The 25,531-nt window shown below is 38.8% G+C and overlaps 2 protein-coding genes across 2 annotated transcripts in view; one reads left to right on the top strand and one right to left on the bottom strand.

The window, feature by feature from the left end:
• Positions 1 to 15,570: 15,570 nt before the first annotated feature.
• RPA3 (replication protein A3) lies at positions 15,571 to 18,872 on the bottom strand. Its single transcript, XM_082662109.1, has 4 exons — positions 18,588 to 18,872; positions 17,458 to 17,532; positions 16,525 to 16,633; positions 15,571 to 15,954 (listed from the first exon to the last, which is right to left on the bottom strand). Exons 1-4 carry the CDS (start codon positions 18,684 to 18,686, stop codon positions 15,872 to 15,874), a joined length of 366 nt encoding a protein of 121 aa, XP_082518235.1. The 5' UTR covers positions 18,687 to 18,872; the 3' UTR covers positions 15,571 to 15,871.
• Positions 18,873 to 18,939: 67 nt separating this feature from the next.
• Positions 18,940 to 25,531, top strand: part of UMAD1 (UBAP1-MVB12-associated (UMA) domain containing 1) — a 246,901-nt gene continuing 240,309 nt past the window's right edge. Inside the window, exon 1 of the mRNA XM_082662389.1 lies at positions 18,940 to 19,091. The gene's annotated coding sequence lies outside the window, so the exon portion shown is untranslated. The remainder of the gene's footprint in view (positions 19,092 to 25,531) is intronic.

Below are 25,531 nucleotides of genomic sequence, written 5' to 3' on the forward strand. Positions count from 1 at the left end.
ACAAATATTCCCATATCTCCTCCCTCTTGCGTCTCCCTCCCACCCTCCTAATCCCACCCCTCTAGGTGGTCACAAAGCACCGAGCTGATCTCCCTGTGCTATGCGGCTGCTCCCCGCTAGCTATCTGTTTTACATTTGGTAGTGTGCATAAATCCATGCCACACTCTCACTTCATGCCATCTTACCCTTCCCCCTCCCCATGTCCTCAAGTCCATTCTCTGTGTCTGCATCTTTATTCCTGTCCTGCCTCTACGTTCTTCAGAACGTTTTTTTTTTTTTTTTTTTTTAGATTTCATATATATTTGTTAGCATATGATATTTGTTTCTCTCTTTCTGACTTACTTCACTCTGTATGACAGACTCTAGGTCCATCCATCTCACTACAAATAACTCAACTGCATTTCTTTTTATGGCTGAGTAATATTCCATTGTATATATGTGCCACATCTTCTTTATCCATTCATCTGTTGATGGACACTTAGGTTGCTTCCATATCTTGGCTATTGTAAATAGAGCTGCAGTGAACATTGTGGTACATGTCTGTTTTGGAATTATGGTTTTCTCAGGGTATATGCCCAGTAGTGGGATTGCTGGGTCATATGGTAGTTCTATTTTTAGTTTTTAAAGGAACCTCCATACTGTTTTGCATAGTGGTTGTATCAATTTACATAGCCACCAACAGTGCAAGAGGGTTCCCTTTGCTCCAACCCTCTCCAGCAATTAATGTTTGTAGATTTTTTTGATGATGGCCATTGTGACTGGTGTGAGGTGATACCTCATTTTAGTTTTGTTTGCATTTCTCTAATGATTAGTGATGTTGAGCATTCTTTCGTGTGTTTATTGGCAATCTGTATGTCTTCTTTGGAGAAATGTCTATTTAGATCTTCCACCCATTTTTGGATTGGAATTTTTGTTTTTTTGCTATTGAGCAGCATGAGCTGCTTGTAAATTTTGGAGATTAATCCTTTTAATTGCTTTGACAATTAAATCCTTTAATTGTCAGTTGCTTTATTTGAAAATACTTTTTCCCATTCTGAGGGTTCTCTTTTCATCTTATTTATGGTTTCCTTTGCTGTGCAAAAGCTTTTAAGTTTCATTAGGTCCCATTTGTTTATTTTTGTTTTTATTTCCATTTCTCTATTTTTGTTTTTATTTCCATTTCTCTAGGAGGTGGGTCAAAAAGGATCTTGCTGTGATTTATGTCATAGAGTGTTATGCCTTTGTTTTCCTCTAAGAGTTTTATAGTGTCTGGCCTTACATTTAGATCTTTGATCCATTTTGAGTTTATTTTTGTGTATGGTGTTAGGGAGGGTTCTAATTTCATTCTTTTACATGTAGCAGTCCAGTTTTCCCAGCACCAGTTTTTCAATAGGCTGTCTTTTCTCCACTGTATATTTTTGCCTCCTTTATCAAAGATAAGGTGACCGTATGTGCGTGGGTTTATCTTTGGGCTTTCTATCCTTTTCCATTGATCTATATTTCTGTTTTTGTGCCAGTACCATACTGTCTTGATTACTGTCACTTTGTAGTAGTCTGAAGTCAGGGAGCCTGATTCCTCCAGGTCTGTTTTTCTTTCTCAAGATTGCTTTGGCAATTCGGGGTCTTTTGTGTTTCCATACAAACTGTGAAATTTTTTGTTCTAGTTCTGTGAAAAATGCCATTGGTAGTTTGATAGGGATTGCACTGAATCTGTAGATTGCTTTGGGTAGTATAGTCATTTTCACAATGTTGATTCTTCCAATCCAAGAACATGGTATATCTCTCCATCTGTTTGTATCATCTTTAATTTCTTTCATCACTGTCTTCTAGTTTTCTGCATACAGGTCTTTTGTCTCCTTAGGTAGGTTTATTCCTAGGTATTTTATTCTTTTTGTTGCAATGGTAAATGGGAGTGTTTCCTTAATTTCCCTTTCAGGTTTTTCTACATTAGTGTATAGGAATGCAAGAGATTTCTGTGCATTAATTTTGTATCCTGCTACTTTACCAAATTCATTGATTAGCTCTAGTAGTTTTCTAGTGTCATCTTTAGGATTCTCTATGTATAGTATCATGTCATCTGCAAACAGTGACTGCTTTACTTCTTCTTTTCTGATTTGGTTTCCTTTTATTTCTTTTTCATCTCTGTTTGCTGTGGCTAAAACTTCCAAAACTATGTTGAATAATAATGGTGAGAGTGGGCAACCTTGTCTTGTTCCTGATCTTAGAGGAAATGGTTTCAGTTTTTCACCATTGGGAACGATATTGGCTGTGGGTTTGTCATATATGGCCTTCATTATGTTGAGGTAAGTTCCCTCTATGCCTACTTTCTGGAGGGGTTTTATCATGAATGGGTGTTGAAAGATTTTTCTGCATCTATTGAGATGATTATATGGTTTTTCTCCTTCAGTTTGTAAATATGGTTTATCACATTGATTGATTTGCATATATTGAAGAATCCTTGCATTCCTGGGATACACCCCACTTGATCCTGGTGTATGATCCTTTTAATGTGCTGTTGGATTCTGTTTGCTAGTATTTTGTTGAGGATTATTGCATCTATGTTCATCAGTGATATTGGCCTGTAGTTTTCTTTCTTTGTGACATCTTTGGTTTTGGTAGCAGGGTGTTGGCCTCGTTAAATGAGTTTGGGAGTGTTCCTCCCTCTGCTATATTTTGGAAGAGTTTGGGAAGGATAGGTGTTAACTCCTCTATAAATGTTTGATAGAATTTGCCTGTGAAGCCATATGGTCCTGGACTTTTGTTTGTTGGAATGTTTTTAATCACATTTTCAATTTCAGTGATTGTGACTGGTCTGTTCATATTTTCTATTTCTTCCTGGTTCAGTCTTGGAAGGTTGTGCATTTCTAAGAATTTGTCCATTTCTTCCAGGTTGTCCATTTTATTGGCATGTAGTTGCTTGTAGTAATCTCTCATGATCCTTTGTATTTCTGCAGTGTCAGTTGTTACTTGTCCTTTTTCATTTCTAATTCTATTGATTTGAATCTTCTCCTTTTTTCTTCATGCGTCTGGCTGTAGGTTTATCAATTTAGCTGGTACTAAAAGTACCAGCTTTTAGTTTTATTGATCTTTGCTATTGTTTCCTTCATTTCTTTTTCATTCATTTCTGATCTGATCTTTATGATTTCTTTTCTTCTGCTAATTTTTTTGGTTTTTTTGTTCTTCTTTCTCTGATTGTTTTAGGTGTAAGGTTAGGTTGTTTATTTGAGATGTTTCTTGTTTCTTGAGGTAGGATTGTATTGCTATAAACTTCCCTCTTAGAACTGCTTTTGCTGCATCCCATAGGTTTTGAATCATTGTGTTTTCATTGTAATTTGTCTCTAGGTATTCTTTTATTTCCTCTTTGATTTCTTCAGTGATCACTTCGTTATTAAGTAGTGTATTGTTTAGCCTCCATGTGTTTGTAGTTATTACAGATTTTTTTCCTGTAATTGATATCTAGTCTCATGGCATTGTGGTCGGAAAAGATACTTGATACGATTTCAATTTTCTTAAATTTACCAAGGCTTGATTTATGGCTCAAGATATGATCTATCCTGGAGAACGTTCCATGAGCACTTGAGAAGAAAGTGTATTCTGTTGTTTTTGGATGGAATGTCCTATAAATATCAATTAAGTCCATCTTGTTTAATGTATCATTTAAAGCTTGTGTTTCCTTATTTATTTTCATTTTGGATGATCTGTTCATTGGTGAAAAAAGGGGTATTGAAATCCCCTACTATGATTATGCTACTGTCGATTTCCCCTTTATGGCTGTTAGTATTTGCCTTATGTATTGAGGTGCTCCTATGTTGGGTGCCTAAATTTTTACAATTGTTATATCTTCTTCTTGGATCGATCCCTTGATCATTATGTAGTGTCCTTCTTGTTTCTTGTAATAGTCTTTATTTTAAAGTCTATTTTGTCTGATATGAGAATTGCTACTCCAGCTTTCTTTGGATTTCCATGTGCATGGATTATCTTTTTCCATCCCCTCACTTTCATTCTGTATGTGTCCCTAGGACTGAAGTGGGTCTCCTGTAGACAGCATATATACAGGTCTTGTTTTTGTATCTATTCATCTAGTCTATGTCTTTTGGTTGAGCATTCAATCCATTTACATTTAAGGTTGTTATCGATATGTATGTTCCTATTACCATTTTCTTAATCGTTTTGGGTTTTTTATTGTAGGTCTTTTCCTTCACTTGTGTTTCCTGCCTAGAGAAGTTCCTTTAACATTTGTTGTAAAGCTGGTTTAGTGGTGCTGAATTCTGTTAGCTTTTGCTTGTCTGTAAAGGTTTTAATTTCCGTGTCGAATCTGAATGAGATCCTTGCTGGGTAGAGTAATCTTGGTTGTAGGTTTTTCCCTTTCATCCCTTTAAATATGTCCTGCCACTCCCTTCTGGCTTGCAGAGTTTCTGCTGAAAGATCAGCTGTTAACCTTATGGGGATTCCCTTGTGTGTTATTTGTTGTTTTTCCCTTGCTGTTTTTAATATGTTTTCTTTGTATTTAATTTTTGATAGTTTGTTTAATATGTGTCTTGGCATGTTTCTCCTTGGATTTATCCTGTATGGGACTCTCTGTACTTCCTGGACTTGATTGACTATTTCCTTTCCCATATTAGGGAAGTTTTCAACTATAATCTCTTCAAATATTTTCTCAGTCCCTTTCTTTTTCTCATTTTCTTCTGGGATCCCTATAATTCGAATGTTGGTGTGTTTATGTTGTCCCAGAGGTCCCTGTGACTGTCATCAACTGTTTTCATTCTCTTTTCTTTATTCTGCTCTGCAGTAGTTATTTCCACTATTTTGTCTTCCAGGTCACTTATCCGTTCTTCTGCCTCATTTATTTTGCTATTGATTCCTTCTGGAGAATTTTGAATTACATTTATTGTGTTGTTCATCATTGTTTGTTTGTAGTTCTTCTAGGTCCTTGTTAAACGTTTCTTGTATTTTCTCCATTCTATTTCCAAGATTTTGCATCATCTTTACTATCATTACTCTGAATTCTTTTTCAGGTAGACTGCCTATTTCCTCCTCATTTGTTTGGTCTGGTGGGTTTTTACCTTTCTCCTTCATCTGCTGTATGTTTCTCTGTCTTCTCATTTTGCTTAACTTACTGTGTTTAGGATCTCCTTTTTGCAGGGTGCAGGTTTGTAGTTCCCATTGTTTTTGGTGTCTGCCCCCAGTGGGTAAGGTTGGTTCAGTGGGTTGTGTAGGCTTCCTGGTGGAGGGGACTGGTGCCTGTGTTCTGGTGGATGAGGCTGGATCTTGTCTTTCTGGTGCGCCAGACCGTGTCCGGTGATTTGTTTTGGGGTGTCTGTGACCTTATTTTGATTTTAGGCAGCCTCTCTGCTAATGGGTGGGGTTGTGTTCCTGTCTTGCTAATTATTTGCATAGGGTGTCCAGCACTGTAGCTTGCTGGTCCTTGAGTGGAGTGGGTCTTAGCATTGAGATAGAGATCTCTGGGAGAGCTTTCATTGTTTGATATTACGTGGAGCTGGGAGGTCTCTGGTGGACCAATGTCCTGAACTCGGCTCTCCCATCTCAGAGGCACAGGCCTGACACCTGGCCGGAGCACCAAGACCCTAAGACCCTGTCGTCCACACGGCTCAGAAGAAAAGGGAGAAAAAAAGAAAGAAGGAAAGAATGAATAAAATAAAATAAAGTTATTAAAATTTTTAAAAAAGGAATTATTAAAAATAAAAAAATAAAATGTAATTAAAAAGAAAGAAAGAAGAGAGCAACCAAACCAAAAAACAAATCCACCAATGGTAACAAGTGCAAAAAACTATACTAAAAAACAAACAAACATGCAAACAAAAAAACAGACAGACAGATCCCTAGGACAAATGGTAAAAGCAAAGCTATACAGACAAAATCACACAAAGAAGCACACACATACCCAGTCACAAAAAGAGAAAAAGGGAAAAAAATATGTATAAAAAAAAAGGAGGAAGAGAGCAACCAAATCAGTAAACAAATCTACCAATGATAATAAACTCTAAATACTAAATTAAGATAAACTTAAAACCAGAAACAAATTAGATGCAGAAAGCAAACCCCAGGTCTACAGCTGCTCCCAAAGTCCACTGCCTCAATTTTGGGATGATTCGTTGTTTATTCAGGTATTCCACAGATGCAGGGTTCATCAAGTTGATTGTGGAGATTTAATCCACTGCTCCTGAGGCTTCTGGGAGAGATTTCCCTTTCTCTTCTTTGTTCGCACAGCTCCTGGGGTTCAGCTTTGGTTTTGGCCCCGCCTCTGGGTGTAGGTTGCCTGAGGGCGTCTGTTGTTCGCTCAGACAGGATGGGGTTAAAGGAGCAGCTGATTCGGGGGCTGTGTCTCAAGCCGGGGGAGGGAGGGGTACGGAGTGTGGGGCGAGCCTGCGGCCGCAGAGGCCAGCATGATGTTGCACCAGCCTGAGGCATGCCGTGTGTTCTCCCGGGGAAGTTGTCCCTGGATCCCGGGACCCTGGCAGTGGCGGGCTGCACAGGCTCCTGGGAGGGGAGGTGTGGTTAGTGACCTGTGCTTGCACACAGGCTTCTTGGTGGCTGCAGCAGCAGCCTTAGCGTCTCATGCCCATCTCTGGGGTCAGCGCTGATAGCCGTGGCTTGCGCCCGTCTCTGGAGCTCATTTACACGGTGCTCTTAATCCCCTCTCCTCGCGTGCTCGCAACCAATGGTCTCTTGCCTCTTAGGCAGTTCCAGACCTTTTCCTGGACTCCCTCCTGGCTAGCTGTGGCACACTAGCCCTCTTCAGGCTGTGTTCACGCAGCCAACCCCAGTCCTCTACCTGGGATCTGACCTCCGAAGCCCAAGCCCCAGCTCCCAGCCCCCGCCCGCCCCGGTGGATGAGCATACAAGCCTCTCGGGCTGGTGAGTGCTGGTCGGCAGCGATCTTCAGTGCGGGAATCTCTCCGCTTTGCCCTCTGCACCCCTGTTGCTGTGCTCTCCTCCGTGGCTCCGAAGCTTCCTCCCTGCCCACCCCCCTGTCTCCACCAGTGAAGGTGCTTCCTAGTGTGTGGAAACTTTTCCTTCTTCGCAGCTCCCTCCCAGAGGTGCAGGTCCCGTCTGTATTCTTTTGTCTCTGTTTTTCCTTTTTTCTTTTGCCCTACCCAGGTACGTGGAGAGTTTCTTGCCTTTGGGGAAGTCTGAGGTCTTCTAGCAGCGTTCAGTAGTTGTTCTTTATGAATTGTTCCACATATAGATGTATTTCTGATGTATTTGTGGGGAGAAAGGTGATATCCCCGTCTTACTCCTCTGCCATCTTGAAGATCTCTCTAGGTATAGTTTTTGAGTTCATATGTACTGGTAATGTATTTTCCCTGAATTGCCTAAAATATGTTCTTAATTTTGTACCTCAGATAGGTTTAAGTTATAAAATAAGGAAGAAAAGCAACATAGAACATATATTATTCATCTTGAAATGACATTTTAAAGTTTTCCTTAAGAAGGGTTAAAGCAGGATATTAATGCCAGTTTTAGCAGATTAATATTCTGGTGACAAATGATAGTAAATCAATTGAGTGTCCCATTCTACTTCCACTGGTAGCTCAAGTTTACATTTGGGAAAGTCACATTGTATGAATTTATGATGAGAAAACAGGGAAGGGATAGAAGGCTTTGCAGCTGTCTTAAATTCTTTTTTTTTTTTGGAAACAAGTGGGGTAGAAATATATACATATCATATCTCATACTGAGTTGTTTTCATGACTTAATCATACTGCTGAGAGTGAAGGAAATTGCCCAGTGGGTTAATTCCTCTAGGTCACTGAGTTCTAAAAGTAAAAGAAGTCTACAAATTCCCCTGCTTTGGAGGCAGTGGATTCTAATTTCTAGCTCCTCCCTTGATCCATAATATGTTCATCTGGAAGACATTTAGTCATTTCTGAGGAGATTCCAAAATGAGGCAGCTCTTGGTCCACTGTTCGCCTCTCATGAAAGGTCAAATACATGACCAATTAAGGCATAACATTTCTGAGCAATATGAAAAAAATAATTGACTCACTAGGACCCTGATTACTTAAAAGAAAAGATGAATCTCTGTAAATAAATGTATTTTCTCATCAGGTCTAATGTTTTCATAACACTTAAAGCTCCTCAAAAGCTAAAGAAAAATATTAAAATGTTTAAGTGAAATGTGATACTGTTTCTGGTTTTCTATAGAGTTATGCTAAATTTTTTTAATGCAGTTTGGCTTTAAATGATCATTGTATATTAAGTGAAGTTGAATTAATGAAAATAAATGTTAAGACCTAAATAATATTCATTTCGAAAATGAATATCTAAGGTAAAAATAATATTAAGTTATCTAGCTTTTTAATTAGCTATTATTCAATAGAAGAATTTCTCCTTGCTGATTATCTCTCAAGATTCAGGGTGACAAGATACCAAGATCTTTCAGTGAAACCATTTTTTAAACCTATTATTACTAAATAAACTTTATTACTTCAGTATAACATTTTATGATGAGAGATTCTTCTTACCAGCCAAAATAGTTGCCTGATTTTCCTTGGTAATATTTCAAACTTCTGTGAAAACTTAATAGTCTTTTTTTGAAAAAGGGGGCTAATTAAGTCACAGTGCCATCTATGGCATTGCCCAAAACTGTTACACAGCTTATATATTTTCCTTTCTTCCAACTTACAGTGCTCAGTGTTTTTTTGAGAATTGGCTCTAAGTTTTCTCAATTTTGCATCTTAAATACTGCATTATGTAGAGTCCACAGAGGTTGTTGTTCTTTACTTCCCCACCTACAGAAATAATCAGGTTGAAAAAAATGTTTTTCATATGTGAAAGCACTATAGTTCAGTCCAAATCTTAAAGACAACAAAATTCTAAAGAACATAGTGTCCTGCCTCTGACATTTTGTAATATGTAAAGAAGAAACAATGGCATGCTAATGACAAATTTAATCCTTGCCCCCAAGATGAGTGTATTACCCTATAAATTGTCCATAGCCTACACCTCTGGTCTTAATTAGCCATCTTAAAACCCTATGCCCTGTACCCTGAGAAAACCATAATTCACGAAGAGTCATGTACCACAATGTTCATTGCAGCACTATTTACAATAGCCAGGACATGGAAGCAACCTAAGTGTCCATCGACAGATGAATGGATAAAGAAGATGTGGCACATATATACAATGGAATATTACTCAGCCATAAAAAGGAAAGAAATTGAGTTATTTGTAGTGAGGTCGTTGGACCTAGAGTTTCATATAGAGTGAAGTAAGTCAGAAAGAGAGAAACAAATATCATATGCTAACACATATATATGGAATCTACCAAAAAAAAAAAAAAAGGTTCTGAAGAACCTAGGGACAGGAAAGGAATAAAGACCCAGACGTACAGAGTGGACTTGAGGACACAGGGAGGGGGAAGGGTAAGCTGAGACGACGTGAGAGAGTGGCATTTACATATATACACTACCAAATGTAAAACAGATAGCTAGTGGGAAGCAGCCACATAGCACAGGGAGATCAGCTGGTGCTTTGTGACCACCTAGAGGGGTGGGATAGGGAGGGTGGGAGGGAGACGCAAGAGGGAGGGGATATGGGGATATATGTATACGTATAGCTGATTCACTTTGTTATACAGCAGCAACTAACACAGCAATGTAAAGCAATTATACTCCAATAAAGATGTTAAAAAACAAAACAAAACCCTATGCTCTAGGTCAACTGAGGTCATAAAGAACATAAGAGGCTTACCTCAAACCAATATCACAATTAGGAAGTAACTTGAAACCTATGCTTTATTAATACTCTAGATTTAGCATCATCTTTTTAGGAATGATAACCTGTGGTACTAGGATTATTAGTTTTCTTTCAGCAACTGATCAGAATCGAACTCCAAGTGAATTAAGTAAGGGAGGAAACCAAATTGGAATTTCACTAAACAGAACCTACAGAATTTGGTTGTTCTTAATCCTGATGGATTTCTTTGAAACCTTAGACCAGTTAAAATTAAATAGTTTTGAGTTGAGACATCTTTGGCAATTATGCTAAACTGCCATAGATTGAAATTTCAGAGGTTAGGGACTTTGTTATATGTATTTCTAGCAATTAGCCCAGGACTTGACACAAAATATTTGTTGAGTGTCTTAATGCACATTAAGTTAATACCTTAAAAGACAACCTCAAAATGCTATAAATTTAGTAATACTAGTTTATCACTCAAAGTGATACCCCATGAAGAGATGTTTTCAGAGTTGGTTTTAATTTTGTCTTTATCAGATGAAAATAAAAACAATCATTTGAAAAACATCTGTAAAATTATGACTGAAGGCAACCACTTTGTAGCTCCTCATCCCTCACATTAGATTCTGTGTGATATTCCTTTTAGAATTTAATATTAGGGAAAAGTTTGATTGTCGTGATAAATTTAAGGTTATTAAAATTCTATGGCCTATATTATTCCTTCCTTTTCCTAGCTTCCCAGGCACACCTGGAGTTAAATTTAAAGCCTAAGTTTATTTCCTCTTGAGTGTTTTTGTAGTTGTTATCTCCTTTTTCGATATGTTTTCCCTTTTTATTTTTGTAGCCTAGTCCTTTTTAGAAATGTGTGATACATATGTTAGTAATGCCAGTGTTTTATCCTCAGTCGTCATCTTCCGTTCTTTGAGCTTTCAGCATCATTGATTGGTCTTTGAAACTCTCTTTCCTTGCCTTTCATGATATTCTTTCAGTGAATGAATATTTATTGAGTGCTTACTGGGTGTTGGGCACCACTGGGGTCCTTCTCCTGACTCAGTCACTCTCCCACTGCTGTTCCATAAGTGCACAGTTCCCCCCTAGGTTCTGTGGTTTTCTTCCTCTGGATGCTGTTCCCTGATTTAGGAACACAATCCCTAACTTGAAACTCTTGGAGCCGTATGTACTTCAGAATTCAGAATTCTTTGATGTTAGAAAAGTCAGAGGGTATATTTACCATATGTTATGAAACACCCTTCCCAGAGGGGCAGCACCCTCTACTCAAACATGGTAATATTTCTTCAGTGAAGCATATGAGTATTTACTGGAAGTAGAATAAAGACTATAAGTAGCCTCACTACAATTCTTATCAGGTTTTGTTGCCAAATGCATTTTGCCCCAAATTTAGGAAAAATGGGTTTCAAACCATTAGAGATTTCTAAGTGGTAGATATCTTAAAGTCTACTCTAAATATTAGGCAGGTTGTCTCTCAAATCTCTGTCTGGTCCTACATTTCCAATATCTTCTGGACATCTTTACTCAAGGGCCTATTAACTACTTAAATTGGTATTGAAGTGAAATTATTGCTTTCTCACCTGTTGATCTCATCCTTGGTTCTTACCCTGTGTAAGTCCTAGCATCATCACTGAGTCCTATGGAATCCATTATCCTATGGAATCCATTATAATATATTCTCAACTCCTGGCCTCCTATTCTTTGTCGCTTCACCAAATTATGGTTCAGGCCTTCATAACCTCTTCTCTCAGCTTTGTGGCTTCTCAAACCAGGATGGATGAACTAATTTATTCATACACTATGTTAGGCATTGGGAAATACAAATAAGACAGCTTTTTAAGCTACAGTTTCTTCATCTATAAGGGCCTCTTCTTAGTGGGGAAGACTAATTAGAAGACTGGTTAAATAAATTAGGAAACACTTGGCACAGTGGATATTTTTCAGCCATTAAAAAGCATGAGATAGGGCTTCCCTGGCGGCGCAGTGGTTGAGAGTCTGCCTGCCGATGCAGGGGATGCGGGTTCGTGCCCCGGTCCGGGAAGATCCCACATGCCGCGGAGCGGCTAGGCCCGTGAGCCATGGCTGCTGAGCCTGCGCGCCCGGAGCGTGTGCTCCGCAACGGGAGAGGCCACAACAGTGAGAGGCCCATGTACCGCAAAAAAAAAAAAAAAAAAAAAAAGCATGAGATAGCTCAGTATGTTAATTGCCAAGACTTATTAAACAAAAAATGCATGTTGCAGGGCAGTATATTGAGGTCCTACAGACAGTTTATGTAGAGAAAGTTCTGGAAAGCAATCCACCAATCCATAGCAGTGTCTTTGGGGAGACAGTAGGAAATTTACTTTCTGATTTTTGTAGTGTTATACAAATATATAATCTATATATATTTTTTAATCCCCAAAAAAGCTATGAGCAAGTTAAGTGTGATGAGAGGAATATAACATAAAGCAACTAACTCTGCTTGCCCAAGTTAGGGAAAGCTTAGAGAATGTTTTCCTTTGGGCATAGAGACAGACATTCCAGTCAGAGCAGAGAGCAAGTTCAACAGCATCCGGATCTTAAAGGGTCTAGTGTGTTGTGGCAACAGTAGATCAGCGCTGGAGGGTTGCTTCCAGGGGAGAGTAGGATTTGGGACTGAGGTGAGACATGGTCAGATTGCAGAGGGTCTGAACTGCTAATTAGAAATGTGGACTTGACCTAGTCACTGGGGAGCCTCTGGCGGGTGTTGATTTTGTTTTCAATGCTTTTTTTTATTTTGGAGTAATTTTAGATTTATAGGGAAGTTGCAAAGATAGAGTTCCTCCCCTCACCCAGTTTGTCTCCTTTTATGTTACCTTACATTATCCTGGTACATTTGTCCAAACTAAGAAACCAACGTTGGTACGTTAGTTAAGCTCCAGACTTTATTCAGATTTTACCTGTTTTCCATTAATGTCCTGTTTGTGTTCCAGGAGCCAGTCCATGATCCCACATCACATTTAGTTGTCATGTCTCCTTAGTCTTCTGTGCTCTGTGAGATTCTGTCTTTCCTCATTACCTTGACAGTTTTGAGGGGTACTGATCAGTTTGTAGAATGCCCTTCAATTTGGGTATGTCTGATATTTTCTCATGCTTAGATTGGCATTATGCATGTATGAAAAAATAGCACAAAGGTGAAGCGCCTTTCTTATCCCATCAGAGGGCACACGATTTATCCACATGTCATCATTGGTGGTGTTAGCCTTGTTCACTTCATTAAGGTCATATTGGCCAGGTTTCTCCACTGTAAGCTTTCCGGGAAGTTTTCCCCTATTCACACTTCTCTGGTTTTTAAACTTTGTAGTATCGATTGTAGTACAATCGATGTTTAACGCAACTCTATTGGCCGGGTGATCGGAAGAGGCTGGAAGCAGTAAGTCCAGTAATATATTTAGGGCTGTTGGAATAGCTCAAGTGAGAGATGACAATTGTCTGAACTTGTAGTGGCAGTGGCAGTGAAAAGGTGAAAAAGTGAAACTTGTGGCCAATTCAAGCTTTTCTGGCCAACAGAGTGGCTTATGGTAACTTTAAAAGAAACAAATCAAAATCACTTCACACCCATTAGTATAGCTATAATAAAAAAGTCAGATAATAAGTGTTGAGGATGTGGAGACATTAGAATCCTCAAACACTGCTGCTGGGAATGTAAAATGGTATAGCCACTCTGGAATACCGTCTGGTAGTTCCTCAAAAGTTAAACATATTTACCATTTGATACAGCAGTTCCTCTCCTAGGTATATACCCAAGAGAAAGAAAAAATATGTACACACAAAAACTTACACATGAATGTTCATAGTTCATTATACCTAAATGGTGGAAACCACCCAAATGTAAAGCAACTGATGAATGGATAAACAAAATGTGGTATATCCGTACAGTGGAATACTTTTGGCCATAAAAAGGGATGAAGCACTGATATATGCTATAACACAGATGAACCTTGAAAACATTATGCTAAATCAGTCAGTCACAAATGGCCATATGTGATTCCATTTATATGAAATATCCAGAACAGGTAACTCTATAGACAGAAAGTAGATTAGTTGCTTCTTAGGGCCAGGGAGCGGGTAGTGGTGGTGTAGGGACTGGGCCATGACAGGTAAATGGTACAGTTCTTTTTGGGGTGATGAAAATGTTCTAACATTGATTGTGGTGATGGGTGTACAACTCTGTGTACTAAAAGCCACAGAATTGTACACTTGAAATAGGTGAATTATATATGTGAAATATCTTTTAAAAATTATTACTAAAAAGTCAGGGAACACAAGGCAGGGGGGCTGCATCTATTCAAACTACACTCATTCAAGCTAAAGCGCTGGTGGGACATGCAAGTGCAGATGTTGAACAGCTCAGAGGTGAGGCTGGGGCTAGAGAAATGGCACCATAAATCATTACTGTAAAGGATTCACTTGTCAGAAAGCAAGGTACCCTAGTCATTTAGTCCACTTTACTGAACATAGTAGTTCAAGGGAAGGTTTCAAACAGGACACCTTTAACATTTAATAGCACTGAGTTTTCCGAGGTTAACAAAATTGAGGACTGACCCCTTCTCTAGCACTGGAGATAACACTGTGTTATTGAGATTAGCTGATGTCCCTCCTACACCTAAATTTCAATTACGATTGTCTTTACTTCCTGTAATAAAATGCTTTACCATGAGTAGCTCTGTTGCTTAAGTAATTTGTAGAATATTTTGCGATGAAAGTTGAAATTGAAGATGGTACCAATTTAAAATAAATATTTCTGGTATAATTTACAACCTAAATGGATTTAGAATTAGTTTATTTCCTCACTGAAGAAAATGGGTCAGGCCATAAAACTTGTGGCCACATAGGACACCAGTTACTCTGTATTACTGTCCTACCCTTGTGACACCCGTGCCTGCTCACTCCCAATGGTACTTGGTGGTATGAAGTACAAGTCAGTAGGAATTCATATTAAGGATAATGACAGTTGAAAAGAATTAAAAAAAAAATTAAATGATCCCACCAACTGTTTTAATGATCAGGTATCCCTTTTTTGGCCTAGTGAATGCTCAGTTTTAAAATCCTGAGAAAGAGATGCTATGATGGTTACTTTTATGTGTCAGTATGACTGAGCTAAGGGATACCCAGATAGCTGGTAAAACATTATTCTGGGTGTATCTGTGAGCGTGTTTCTGGAACAGATTAGCATCTGAATCAGTAGGCTGAGTAAAGATGGCCCTTGCCAAAGTACGTGGGCATCATTCAATTGGTTGAGAGTCCAAATAGAACAAAATGGCAGAGGAAGGGCAAATTTGCTCTCTCCTTGAGCTGGAATGTCCATCTTCTCCTGCCTGCAGACACTGGAGCTCCAGGTTCTCGGGCCTTCAGACTCTGGGACTTACACCAGTGTCCTTCCAGTTCTCAGGTCTTCAGACTGCGAGTTACACCATCATCTTCCCTTATTTTCAGGCCTTCGTACTCGCACTGTATTATACCACCAGCTTTCATGGTTCTCCAGTTTGCAGATGGCAGATCCTGGGACTTCTCAGCCTCTATAACCATGTAAGCCAATCTGCATAACAATTTTTTTATATATATATATATATCCATATATATCCTATTGGTTCTGATTCTCTAGAGAGCACTGACTAATGTAGGTACTCACAAATTACATAAGATGTTGGATTCTATTTGCTGTTTTAATAAAATCATTTTTTCAGAGTGTCAAGGAAGTAATTAACATGGTGTAATTCATGAGGTAGCAAGTAAATTCTTAACACAATTGGCCCAGGGTTTCATTTGGTAAGTCTAAGTCCTGACCTTACAGCTATGAAATTCCAAGTTTGTGCCTGAATAGATGACTAGAAGAATAAGAATGATATGACCAACGATATGTATCATTTAAACTTTTATTAATGAAACAGAAAACTAAACTCAGCCAGCTGCTTTCTTCTTGCATCCAATGTGACCATATGCCAGAGAAATGATTCTTTATGAGGACTTAGGTGAGAACTGTCAATAAACCAGTTCTGTTGAAAATGCCATACTGGACTATCTAATAACGTTAGGTAAATGAAATTAAAAAGAGAACAAATAGCAGTATTAAAAATCACAGGAGTCTCTCCTTTAAATAGCAGGGGCCTCCTTTAATAATCTTCAATGTAGCTCATTGGCAATCATAAAAAATTCATCAAGTTCAAGCATACTGCAAAACCCCCAAAGGAAAAAACTGAGGGAACTCATGGGTAATTTTCACAGCTTCGTTGTAAAGTCCAAGATCTGAAAGAAACAGTTCAGCAAACATTTAATCTACAGTGGAAAGCTGTAACATCAATTACTATCTAAGGAGTTATACCTATTTCTCTTTTCTCTCCCTTTTAGAGGTCAACTTGTTTTCACAATCCATTTCCTAAAACTGAGATATAGATCATCATATTTATTTAACTATGGCTCCAAAAAATAAAAGACATGGAGTATAGGAGACCACCCATTTTGACATCCATTGTACAGGCACAGTTCTTGCCTGGTTGTGTTTTAGGTGCTATGCATTATTTGATGCCTTTAATCTATATATTAAAATCAAACAAAACTATTAACATTATTTTTGTTTACCCCATTTAAAAAATTTTTCTTTCCACAAATATTAATTAATTAATCTTTGTTGAGTTTCCTACATACACAAGCACTGTTTAGAAGCAGGCCAAAATGTCCTACCATTTTCCTTTTGGATCAGAAAATTCTATAGAAATTGAAAACGTAGCAGGACTGAAACTCAAGACCAAGATATAGCAAGTTAAAAATAAAATTGTTTTCCACCTAATTCCATGAATTACAGAACGTTTTATTTACCAAAAGGATGGTTATCTTCTTTAAACTGCACATAAGATGCACACATAATGGTTGCCTTGGCCGTTACTCTTCCAACTACTTCCACGATTCCAGAGATTTCTTCATCAAGCTAACACAAAGAACAAAATGTCAACTTGGTGTTATCACATTTTCAGTTGATAATTAACTTGGAAAATTGTTCTACAGTTTACTAATCTTATCTTTCATTTCATGTAGCAAAATCATTTTAAAATTTATCAATGCAAGAATGGAATTATAACTTGTTAAAAAACGTTTGAGTACTTATTACTGTTAGCATGTCACTAGTCCTGTTACCTTTAGCAGTGGCTTCGGGTCCAAAGATACAGTTAAATGTTTAAGTTGAAGACAAAATCACTTAAAGATACTGAGAATGTCCAGCATTTCCACAAGGAGTAATTTGTTTAAAAGGACCCATTGAAAGGAACTTTCTATTAACTACATTTGTACAGTGTGTTCTGCATCCAATAACCAAACAGCATACAGATCTGTCTTCATAAAAGACCAAGAAAATATTTTTAAGTAAAATAAACATAAAATGTAAAAACAAATAAGTGACAACTGAAAATAAATGTAAACAAAAGTAGAAAACCGAATTTTAAAAATGTAAAACTCTTGAGGGAGGAAAAAGTGATTTAAACGGAAGATTTTTCTTATGTAATTTTCATAAGGAATGAGAATTGTCACCCAGCATTTAAGGGGTGTATTAAAAAAATAACAGAGCCAAAAAAATCATTGGTTAGAAATGTAAAGGGAAATATAATGTAAGAAGAGGACAAATATTTGATTTTAGAGAGGGAAGTTTGATAAGCTGGTCCTTCATACATCCACTCCAAGAATCAGAAACATGAGCAACAAACCAAAACAAGATGAAGAATTAATGATAATATACATAGGATTAATACTTAAACATACAGGCTCCATCAACTCAATAGTTCCATTTTTTCCTTCTCCATCTGAAAGAATAAACATTTTCCCAGTGGGATGAATCTGAAAAATAAAAATATTAAAAGTTTGACAAAAGATGAGCAGATTGACCCAAACTTACTTAATCGATGCACACAAAGCAATTGTTTTTGAACAGTTTAACTGGTTCACATTATCGTGTTACCATACATACCTGATCAAACGATGCTCAGTTAAATCTGTATTTCAGATAAACAACAAACATTTTCCATACAAATGTGTCCTGTATTTTTATTTGCTAAATCTGGCAACCCTATGCTAAGAACAATTAAAGAGTCCATATTATCTAAAACAGATGATATGTTTTTAAAAATTAGGCATGAGGAAGTAAAGAGAGAACTGGTTGTCAGAAAACCTAGGTTCTAGTCCTGTAAGCGGCAGAGTGCAGTCAGATCTGGTTTGTATGACAGCTTTGCTACTTACTGAGGCCTTGAACCATACACTACTCCTAACCAATTTCCCTATCTGTGAAGTCCGAATACACCGATTTCAAGAAGATATGTGACTGAAATAAACTAGTAAGCCTTTATACAAAAGTTTTCTAGGTTCCCTGGTCCCGACACTTTGGGCCTGCTTCTCACCAGCAGGATGAAGGGCTGCACTCTAATAATGGGGTAACGTAACAGACTGGTATTGGATCCGTGAAGTACAGTCAAAGAATGTTTTATAGAAGAGAGACTTCAACGAGAAAACGAAGTCTGAGAAAAGAGGAAACTGCATAAAAGAAGTTAACAAGAAAACTGGACTAGTTGTCAAATCTGGGTAACTAAAAAACCAGGAAGTAGATGGAGTTATGTCTATAATTTCCTTTAAATACAAACGAGGGTGGGACGCTAGAATTTAGAAAGGAGCGCGTTCGAAAACGTCGCGATTCCGCGTCCTAAAAGAAGCGCCAAAATTGGGCTGCAATGGTTAAAAAGTGTGCAAAAAGTTCCCTTGTGAGAAATAAAGCAATGGGGAGCGCAGTGATGCTATAAGGCTGTCCCTCCTCCTTCACCCTCCGTTACATACCCTGAGGCCGCCACCCTGACTGTCACGGGCCCCTCCCCCAAGAAGCCCAGGGTGGTGAGTGTGCGCACCTTCTCCAGCCTCCCTACGAAGCAAACGGGCTGGTCTATGAACTGAGCTAGCATGCTGGCGTTGATGCGCGCCTTCGGCGACTCCATCACGTCCACCATGATTGCGACGCAATGCCAGCAGCCGGCAGGAAACTAGCGGACAACTGAGACTGTGCGCCCCACGGACGTCTACGGGGCGGATTCCTCCGAAACCAATCGGCGGAGGCCAGCACTCTCGCTCCACCAATCAAACGCACGGAAATCTCGATGGCAATCGCGCAGTACCCCGAAAGCGAAGAAAAAGGCAAGGACCCGTCCGGAAGTGGGGAATAGGCTGCTTAGTGACGCGCGGCGTCCCGGAAGTTACCTGAGTCTTCCGTGAAGCGTACGTGGAGGCGGGGCTTGGATGGGGCGGGGCTGAGGCTCCCTTCTGAAGTATCGGTCTTCCCCGCCGCGACTTAACCCCGGAAGCAGGGTGGCGGGCTCCTGTGCTGGTGCGGCGGGGGACTGCGGCGCGAGCTTCAGGTACCTCTTCTCGCGGGAGTCGCCCCAGCCTTTCTGTTGCGGAAGAGAGAGGCGGGAGTGGGTACCTGTTCCCCCGTGGCACTCTCGGTGCTGCGCCACCAGCTGTTAGCATTTCCCCGCCTCCCCTCTTCCACTTCTGCTTGGGAAGCGCGGGGTTCTTGCTGAATGAAACCTAGGGAGCGGGTCTCTTTTTGACCCCCGCCCTTCTGGAAACGAGAAGTGGGGTCGCCAGTGATTTTCATCGCCTTTGTGAAGCTCCTGCTGCTCGGTGGCAGAGGGTCGCTGATTTACCGCCCCAGCTGCGTTACTTTCCTTCGTCAGTTTCCCCACCTGTGAAAGGAGGGGCCTGACCCCATTACCTCTATGACCCTTTTTAGCCCCGACATTCTGGCCACACTGTGGAGGTGCGGGTTTTCTCACCTCACTGTTAGCAACGAATTGAAGCATTTGGGAGGGGGTGAGGGAAGGACCACTGGGCTAGGAGAGGAGACGAATTTAAATGGCTGTTAGATTCTGAGCAGGTGCGTTTCTTCCTGAGACATGATTTACCTAACCGCAGAATGAGGAGGTTAGATAACTCAATGGCAAGGTCCTAGCTGACTGAGTTTTGTGCATATGATTTACGGACTCTTTCTTCTTAACTCCCCAGGAATCTTTTTCCCTATTGCTTTCCACACCTCAGGACTCTGGAGGGGAGATGAGGAGGCGTGGAGGATAACGCGTTTGAAGGAGATTTGAGGGGCTTCTTGAATCTGTTGCTGGCTCATGTGGCTGTTGATTTGGGGGGCTTTATCTTCCGGGATTTGATACCTGCCTTGCCAGCGATATTCCCGAATGAGTGCTCATTAAAAAAACCTGCCAACGGTGCTCCGGAAATTGGAAAAAGAAAAATCGGGGGGGGGGGGGGTTATTATTAGTTTTTGGAAACCGAGTCCATCAGTTTGCCTAAAGCCAATTCAGGTGCCTATCTAGAGTCTCCAGTTTAGTCCCGCAGTTGCCTTAAGCTAAGAAGTTCCTGTTTGAGACGTCACGCGGCAATTTAAGATGGAAATCTGATGTGCCGTGATTAAATGATAGTTTGCATCTCTCCGTGTTTATTTAGCACTTAGCATCTATGTAAATATATTTGCCTTTTAATGTTGCTGTCACTGAAACATCTGAAGGATTTCGTTAGCAGATGCAGGGTGCATGTCAGTTGGTGCATAAAAAAGTGGTTGTCGGTGCAAGTGAGCAGAGCCTCTTTTATATTCCGTGCAGAGCCTTAACATCTTCTGCTCTTCAGGGTTTGGAAACCAAGTTGATTGCATTATATAGGGTAGAGTACACATGAATATCTTTAATAGCAACTGTTTTTTAAAGAGCAGCCCTTAAAGCACCAGATGCTAATAGCACTGTTTCATGACAGTTAAAAAACCACTTTTGCCTACAAGAGCATCTTTTTTCTAAACAGGGAGATGAGCAAGAAGATAATTTAAAATAGCTTCTTGGATATTTTTTCAGTCACGTGAAATTTATTACGTGATATCTAATGCACAGAGAAGAGTATATATAGCTGATAGGTATAGTTTCCAGAGAAATGAAATGAGCCCATGTGGGCCTCTCATTTAGAGTAAGAAATGGAACTTCACCATTAGGGGTGGGCATCCTCAGTTAAGTCCTCCTCTCTACCAGCCAGAAAGAAACACTCTCTTGAACTTTGTGTTAAGCACCCTAAGCTTTTCTGTATAGTTTTATCACGCGTGTAGCCGTTCGTAAATGGTGTGGTACCGATTTATCCTCCTGTCAGGAGTGTAGGAGAATTCCAGTTGATCCACATCACCTCATAGACCAGGGTAGGTGGTAGAACATCAGCCATGTAGTCCCCATTCCAAGCAGCAAAGAAGTGGGCAGACAAAAGGGTCTACCTTCATGGGACTCAGCTCCCGGAAGTCCTTTACACCTTGGAGTTCTACTTATTAGGTTAAGAACTTTCCCTTCTATTCCTAGTTTGATAAAAGTTTTAACTGAGTGTTTATGGAGTTTGATCAAATGCATTTTTTTTGCCTTGAGATGATTGAGAGGAATATATTTTTCAGTGGTGAATAACACATTCCTGGAAGAAACACAGCTTGGTTATGATATCTTTTATTCCGTATTCCTGGATTTGATTTGCTATTGTTTTGTTTAGGATTTTTGCATTCATGTTCATGAGTGAGACTGGCCTGTAGTTTTTCTTGCTTGTATATAATCTTTGTTAGATTTTGGTATTATTAGCATTAGAGTAGTCTCATGAAATCAGTTATGGAGTGCTTTCTCTATTCTCTAGATTTTGTGTAAACTTGGAGATACCTGTTCATTGACTGTTAGGTAGAACTCACCTGTAAAACGTTCTGGGTTTGGTATAGTAACCTGTACCTTCTGCTTTAAGCATACCCCACAAGTTTTTCATAAGTAGGTGTTCATCATCATTAAGTTTTAAATATTTTCTAGTTTACAGCATATTTCTTCTTTGATTCAAGGGTTGTTTTTGTTTCCAAATATATAGGTTTTATTTATTAAAGTTGTTTTGCTGTTAATTTCTAGTGTAATTACATTATCATCAAATGGTATGGTCTGTCTGATACTAACTCTGAAAGTATGAGACTTGCTTTAAGACATCAAGTTTTTGCAAATGTTTCATGTATTCTTCGGAAAAAAATTGTGTTTTCCAGTTATTGGATCAAACTTGTTAATTGCAGTATTCAGCTGTTTCTATTTTCTTACCTTTTGTCTGATTAATGTCTCAATTATAGAGATAATTACAAATGGTAGCATTGGCAGTTTCTCCTTGAACTTCTGATGACTTGTGCTATATTTTTTTGAAGATTTGGTTTTCACTACATACAAGATGAAGATTATGAAATAAAATGGTGCGATGAAGTAGTGACTATCTCAAATCATGCTTTTTGCCTTAAAGTTAATTTTGTTGCTACTACTGTAGACACATCGGCTTTCTTTTTGTTAGAATTTGTTTGCTGTCTCTTTTTCCTTCCAGTACTTCACCTAAGGGAGGCAAGACTCATGAGCTTGGATGTTCATTTCCTCATCTCTTTGGTGGCTTATCAGAGAGCTGACCTGGCAGGTCTCAGCTCAAAGGAGGAGCAGACTGATACCAGCCTGTGGGCTCCAGCAGCTCCTTCCCAGCAAGGCGCTTCTTTAAGCAGTAAGCTTCTATTATGACAGAATTGCCCAAATGTGTGGAGGCTGGATTCTTATTATTTGTTTTAATTGAAGTATAATTAATTTACAATATTGTGTTAGTTACAGGTGTACAAAGTGACTGAGTTTTATGTTCCTTTCAGAATCTTTTCCATTGTAGGTTATTATAAGATACTGAATATCGTTCCTTGTGCTATACAGTAAATCTCTGTGGCTTACCTATTTTATGTGTAGTAGTTCCTATCTGTTAATTCCGTACTTCTAATTTATCCCTCCCTGCTTCCCTCTCCCCTTTGATAACCATAAATTTGTTTTCTATGTCTGAGTCTGTTTCTGTTTTGTATATAGATTAATTTTTTTATTTTTTAGATTCCACATATAAGTGATGTCATATAGTATTTGTCTCTCTCTGTCTGACTTACTTAGTATAATATTCTTTAGGTCCATCCATGTTGCTGGAAATAGCAGTATTTCATTCTTTTTTATGGCTGAGTAATCGTCTACTCTATGTGTGTGTGTGTGTGTATACATATACTACCTCTTTTTTCTTTTTTTAAAAATTTACTTATTTTTTGGCTGTGTTGGGTCTTCGTTGCTGCTCGTGGGCTTCTCCTTAGTTGCGGCGAGCAGGGGCTACTCTTCGTTGCAGTGCACTGGCTTCTCATTGCGGTGGCTTCTCTTGTTGAGGAGCACGGGCTCTAGGTGTGCAGGTTTCAGTAGTTGTAGCATGTGGGCTCAGTAATTGTGGCTCGCGAGCTCTAGAGCCCAGACTCAGTAGTTGTGGAGCACGGGCTTAGCTGCTCCGCGGCATGTGGGATCTTCCAGGATCAGGGCTCAAACCCGTGTCCCCTGCATTGGCAGGCGGATTCTTAAAGACTGTGCCACCAGGGAAACCCCATACCACCTCTTTTTAAGCCAGTCATCTGTTGATGGGCATTTGGGTTGTTTCTATGTCTTCGCTATTGTAAATAGTGTTGCTATGAACATTGGGGTGCATGTATCTTTTCTAATGAGAGTTTTCATCTTTTCTGGATATATGCTCAGGAGTGGGATTGCTGGATCATATGGTAGTCTAATTTAGTATTTTAAGGAACCTCTGTACTGTTTTTCATAGTGGCTGCACCAATTTACATTCCCACCAACAGTGTAGGAGGGTTCCCTTTTCTCCACACCCTCCACAGCATTTATTATTTGTAGACTTTTTGATGATGGCCATTCTGACAGGTGTGAGGTGATACCTCATTGTGGTTTTGAATTTCATTTCCCTAATAATTAGCTATTTTGAGCATCTTTTCACGTGCCTGTTTGCCATCTGTATGTCTTCTTTAGAAAAATATCTATTTAGGTCTTCTGCCAATTTATTGATTGGGATGTTTGTTTTTTCAGTGTTGAGTTATATGAGCTGTTTGTATATTTTGGATATTAACCCCTTGTCAGTCACATCATTTGCAAATATCTTCTCCCATTCCATAGGTTATATTTTTGTTTTGTTTATGGTTTCCTTTGCTATGCCAAAGCTTTTAAGTTTGATTAGGTTCCCCTTTGTTTATTTTTGCTTTTATTTCTTTTGCCTTGGGAGACTGATCTACAAAAGTACTGCTACATTTTATATGAGAGAATGTTTTGCCTATGTTCTCTTCTAGGAGTTTTATGGTGCCATGTCTTATATTAAGGTCTTTAAAACATTTTGAGTTTATTTTTGTATGTGGTGTGAGGGAGTGTTCTGATTTCATTGACTTACTTGTAGCTGTTCAGCTTTCCCAACACCACTTGTTGAAGAGAATTTCTTTTCTTCATTGTATATTCTTGCCTCCTTTGTTGAAGATTAATTGCCTGTAGGTGTGTGGGTTTATTTCTGGGCTCTCTATTCTCTTCCATTGATCTTTATGTCTGTTTTTGTGCTAGTACCACACCATTTTGATTACAATAGCTTTGCAGTATAATGTGAAGTCTGGAATGGTTATGTGGAAGCTGGATTCTTTTTTTCTGGGAACACTAGTGTGTGGTGGGTCATGAGTGCTTTGCCACTTCTGTGCTTGTTATGTTATCGCCAGTACACCTTATTTGATATTTATACTGTGTGACACTTGCGGTATTTGTGTCTGCGTTGGCCTGATAACTTTCAACTTTTCTGGGTCCTTATGTTTTAGGTGTTTCTCTTGTGTAAATGGTGCCTATAGCTAGAGGTTTAGTTTTTCTATCTTTCGTCCATTTACATTGATTGTGGCTCCTGATATTTTTGGATTCATTTTAACAGTCATTTTGTGCTTCCTGTGTGTTCTGCTTTTTTTTGTTGTTGTTTATTTTTTTCTCCTCTCTTGCCTTCTTTTGAATTGACTTTTTATTTTTTTCCGGTAATTCCACTTTATTCCTCTGTATTAGTTTGAATGTTACATATTCTTTAATAAAATATTTTGTGGTCACGCTTTAACAAACACATTAAAGTCTAAAGTTACTTTACTCTGTGTCAAGACAAGAACCTACAACTCCACTGACCTTTTTCCAATTGTATGCTGTTGTCTAGAGTTTTAGTTCTATCTTGATTCCTTTTAACTCCACAAATTAGGCATTATTATTATCTTATACAGTTAATATTTGCTTAGAATTATTCATATATGTATCATTTTCTTCACTTACTATTTATTTATTTATTTATTTATTTTTTACTTACTATTTATTTTTACATCTCAACTTTTTTTCTGTTGTTTCCTCCCCCCTTTTTTTTTTTGAGGTACCTTCTTCGGAAGTTCTTTCAGTGAGAATTGTTGGCAGTACATTCCATCAGTTTGTGTTTTTCTGAATATGGTTATTTCATTCTTGTTTTCAAAAGATAGGTTTATTATCTATCTACATAGAATTCTAAATGGACAATTAATTTCTCTCAAGACTACTCTGATATTATTTTACTCTTACAATATTTGCTTTTCTTTTAAATTGTGATTTTGTTCTTTCATGTCTCTATCTGCTTGATCTTCAGTTTGTTTTTGGTATTCTGCAGTTTTACTGTATAATGTATCCTGATGAGGAGTTCTTTTATTTAGTTTTCTGCTGAATATGTTGTGCTTTGTGAATCCGATGATCTTGTCTTTATCAGCACTTGGACATTTTCAACCATTATCTCTTTGAATATTGCTTCTCTCCTATTCTCTAACTCCTTCTGAAACTCTGATTAGAAGTAGGAAGGACCTCATGTGCTCTTGATCTCTGTTTTAGAATTCAGTGGTTTTGATTCTTTGTGCTGAATTCTGGATAATTTTTTCTAA

Source organism: Grampus griseus (assembly GCF_964374135.1).
Source record: "Grampus griseus genome assembly, chromosome: 9".
Lineage (NCBI taxonomy): Eukaryota > Metazoa > Chordata > Mammalia > Artiodactyla > Delphinidae > Grampus > Grampus griseus.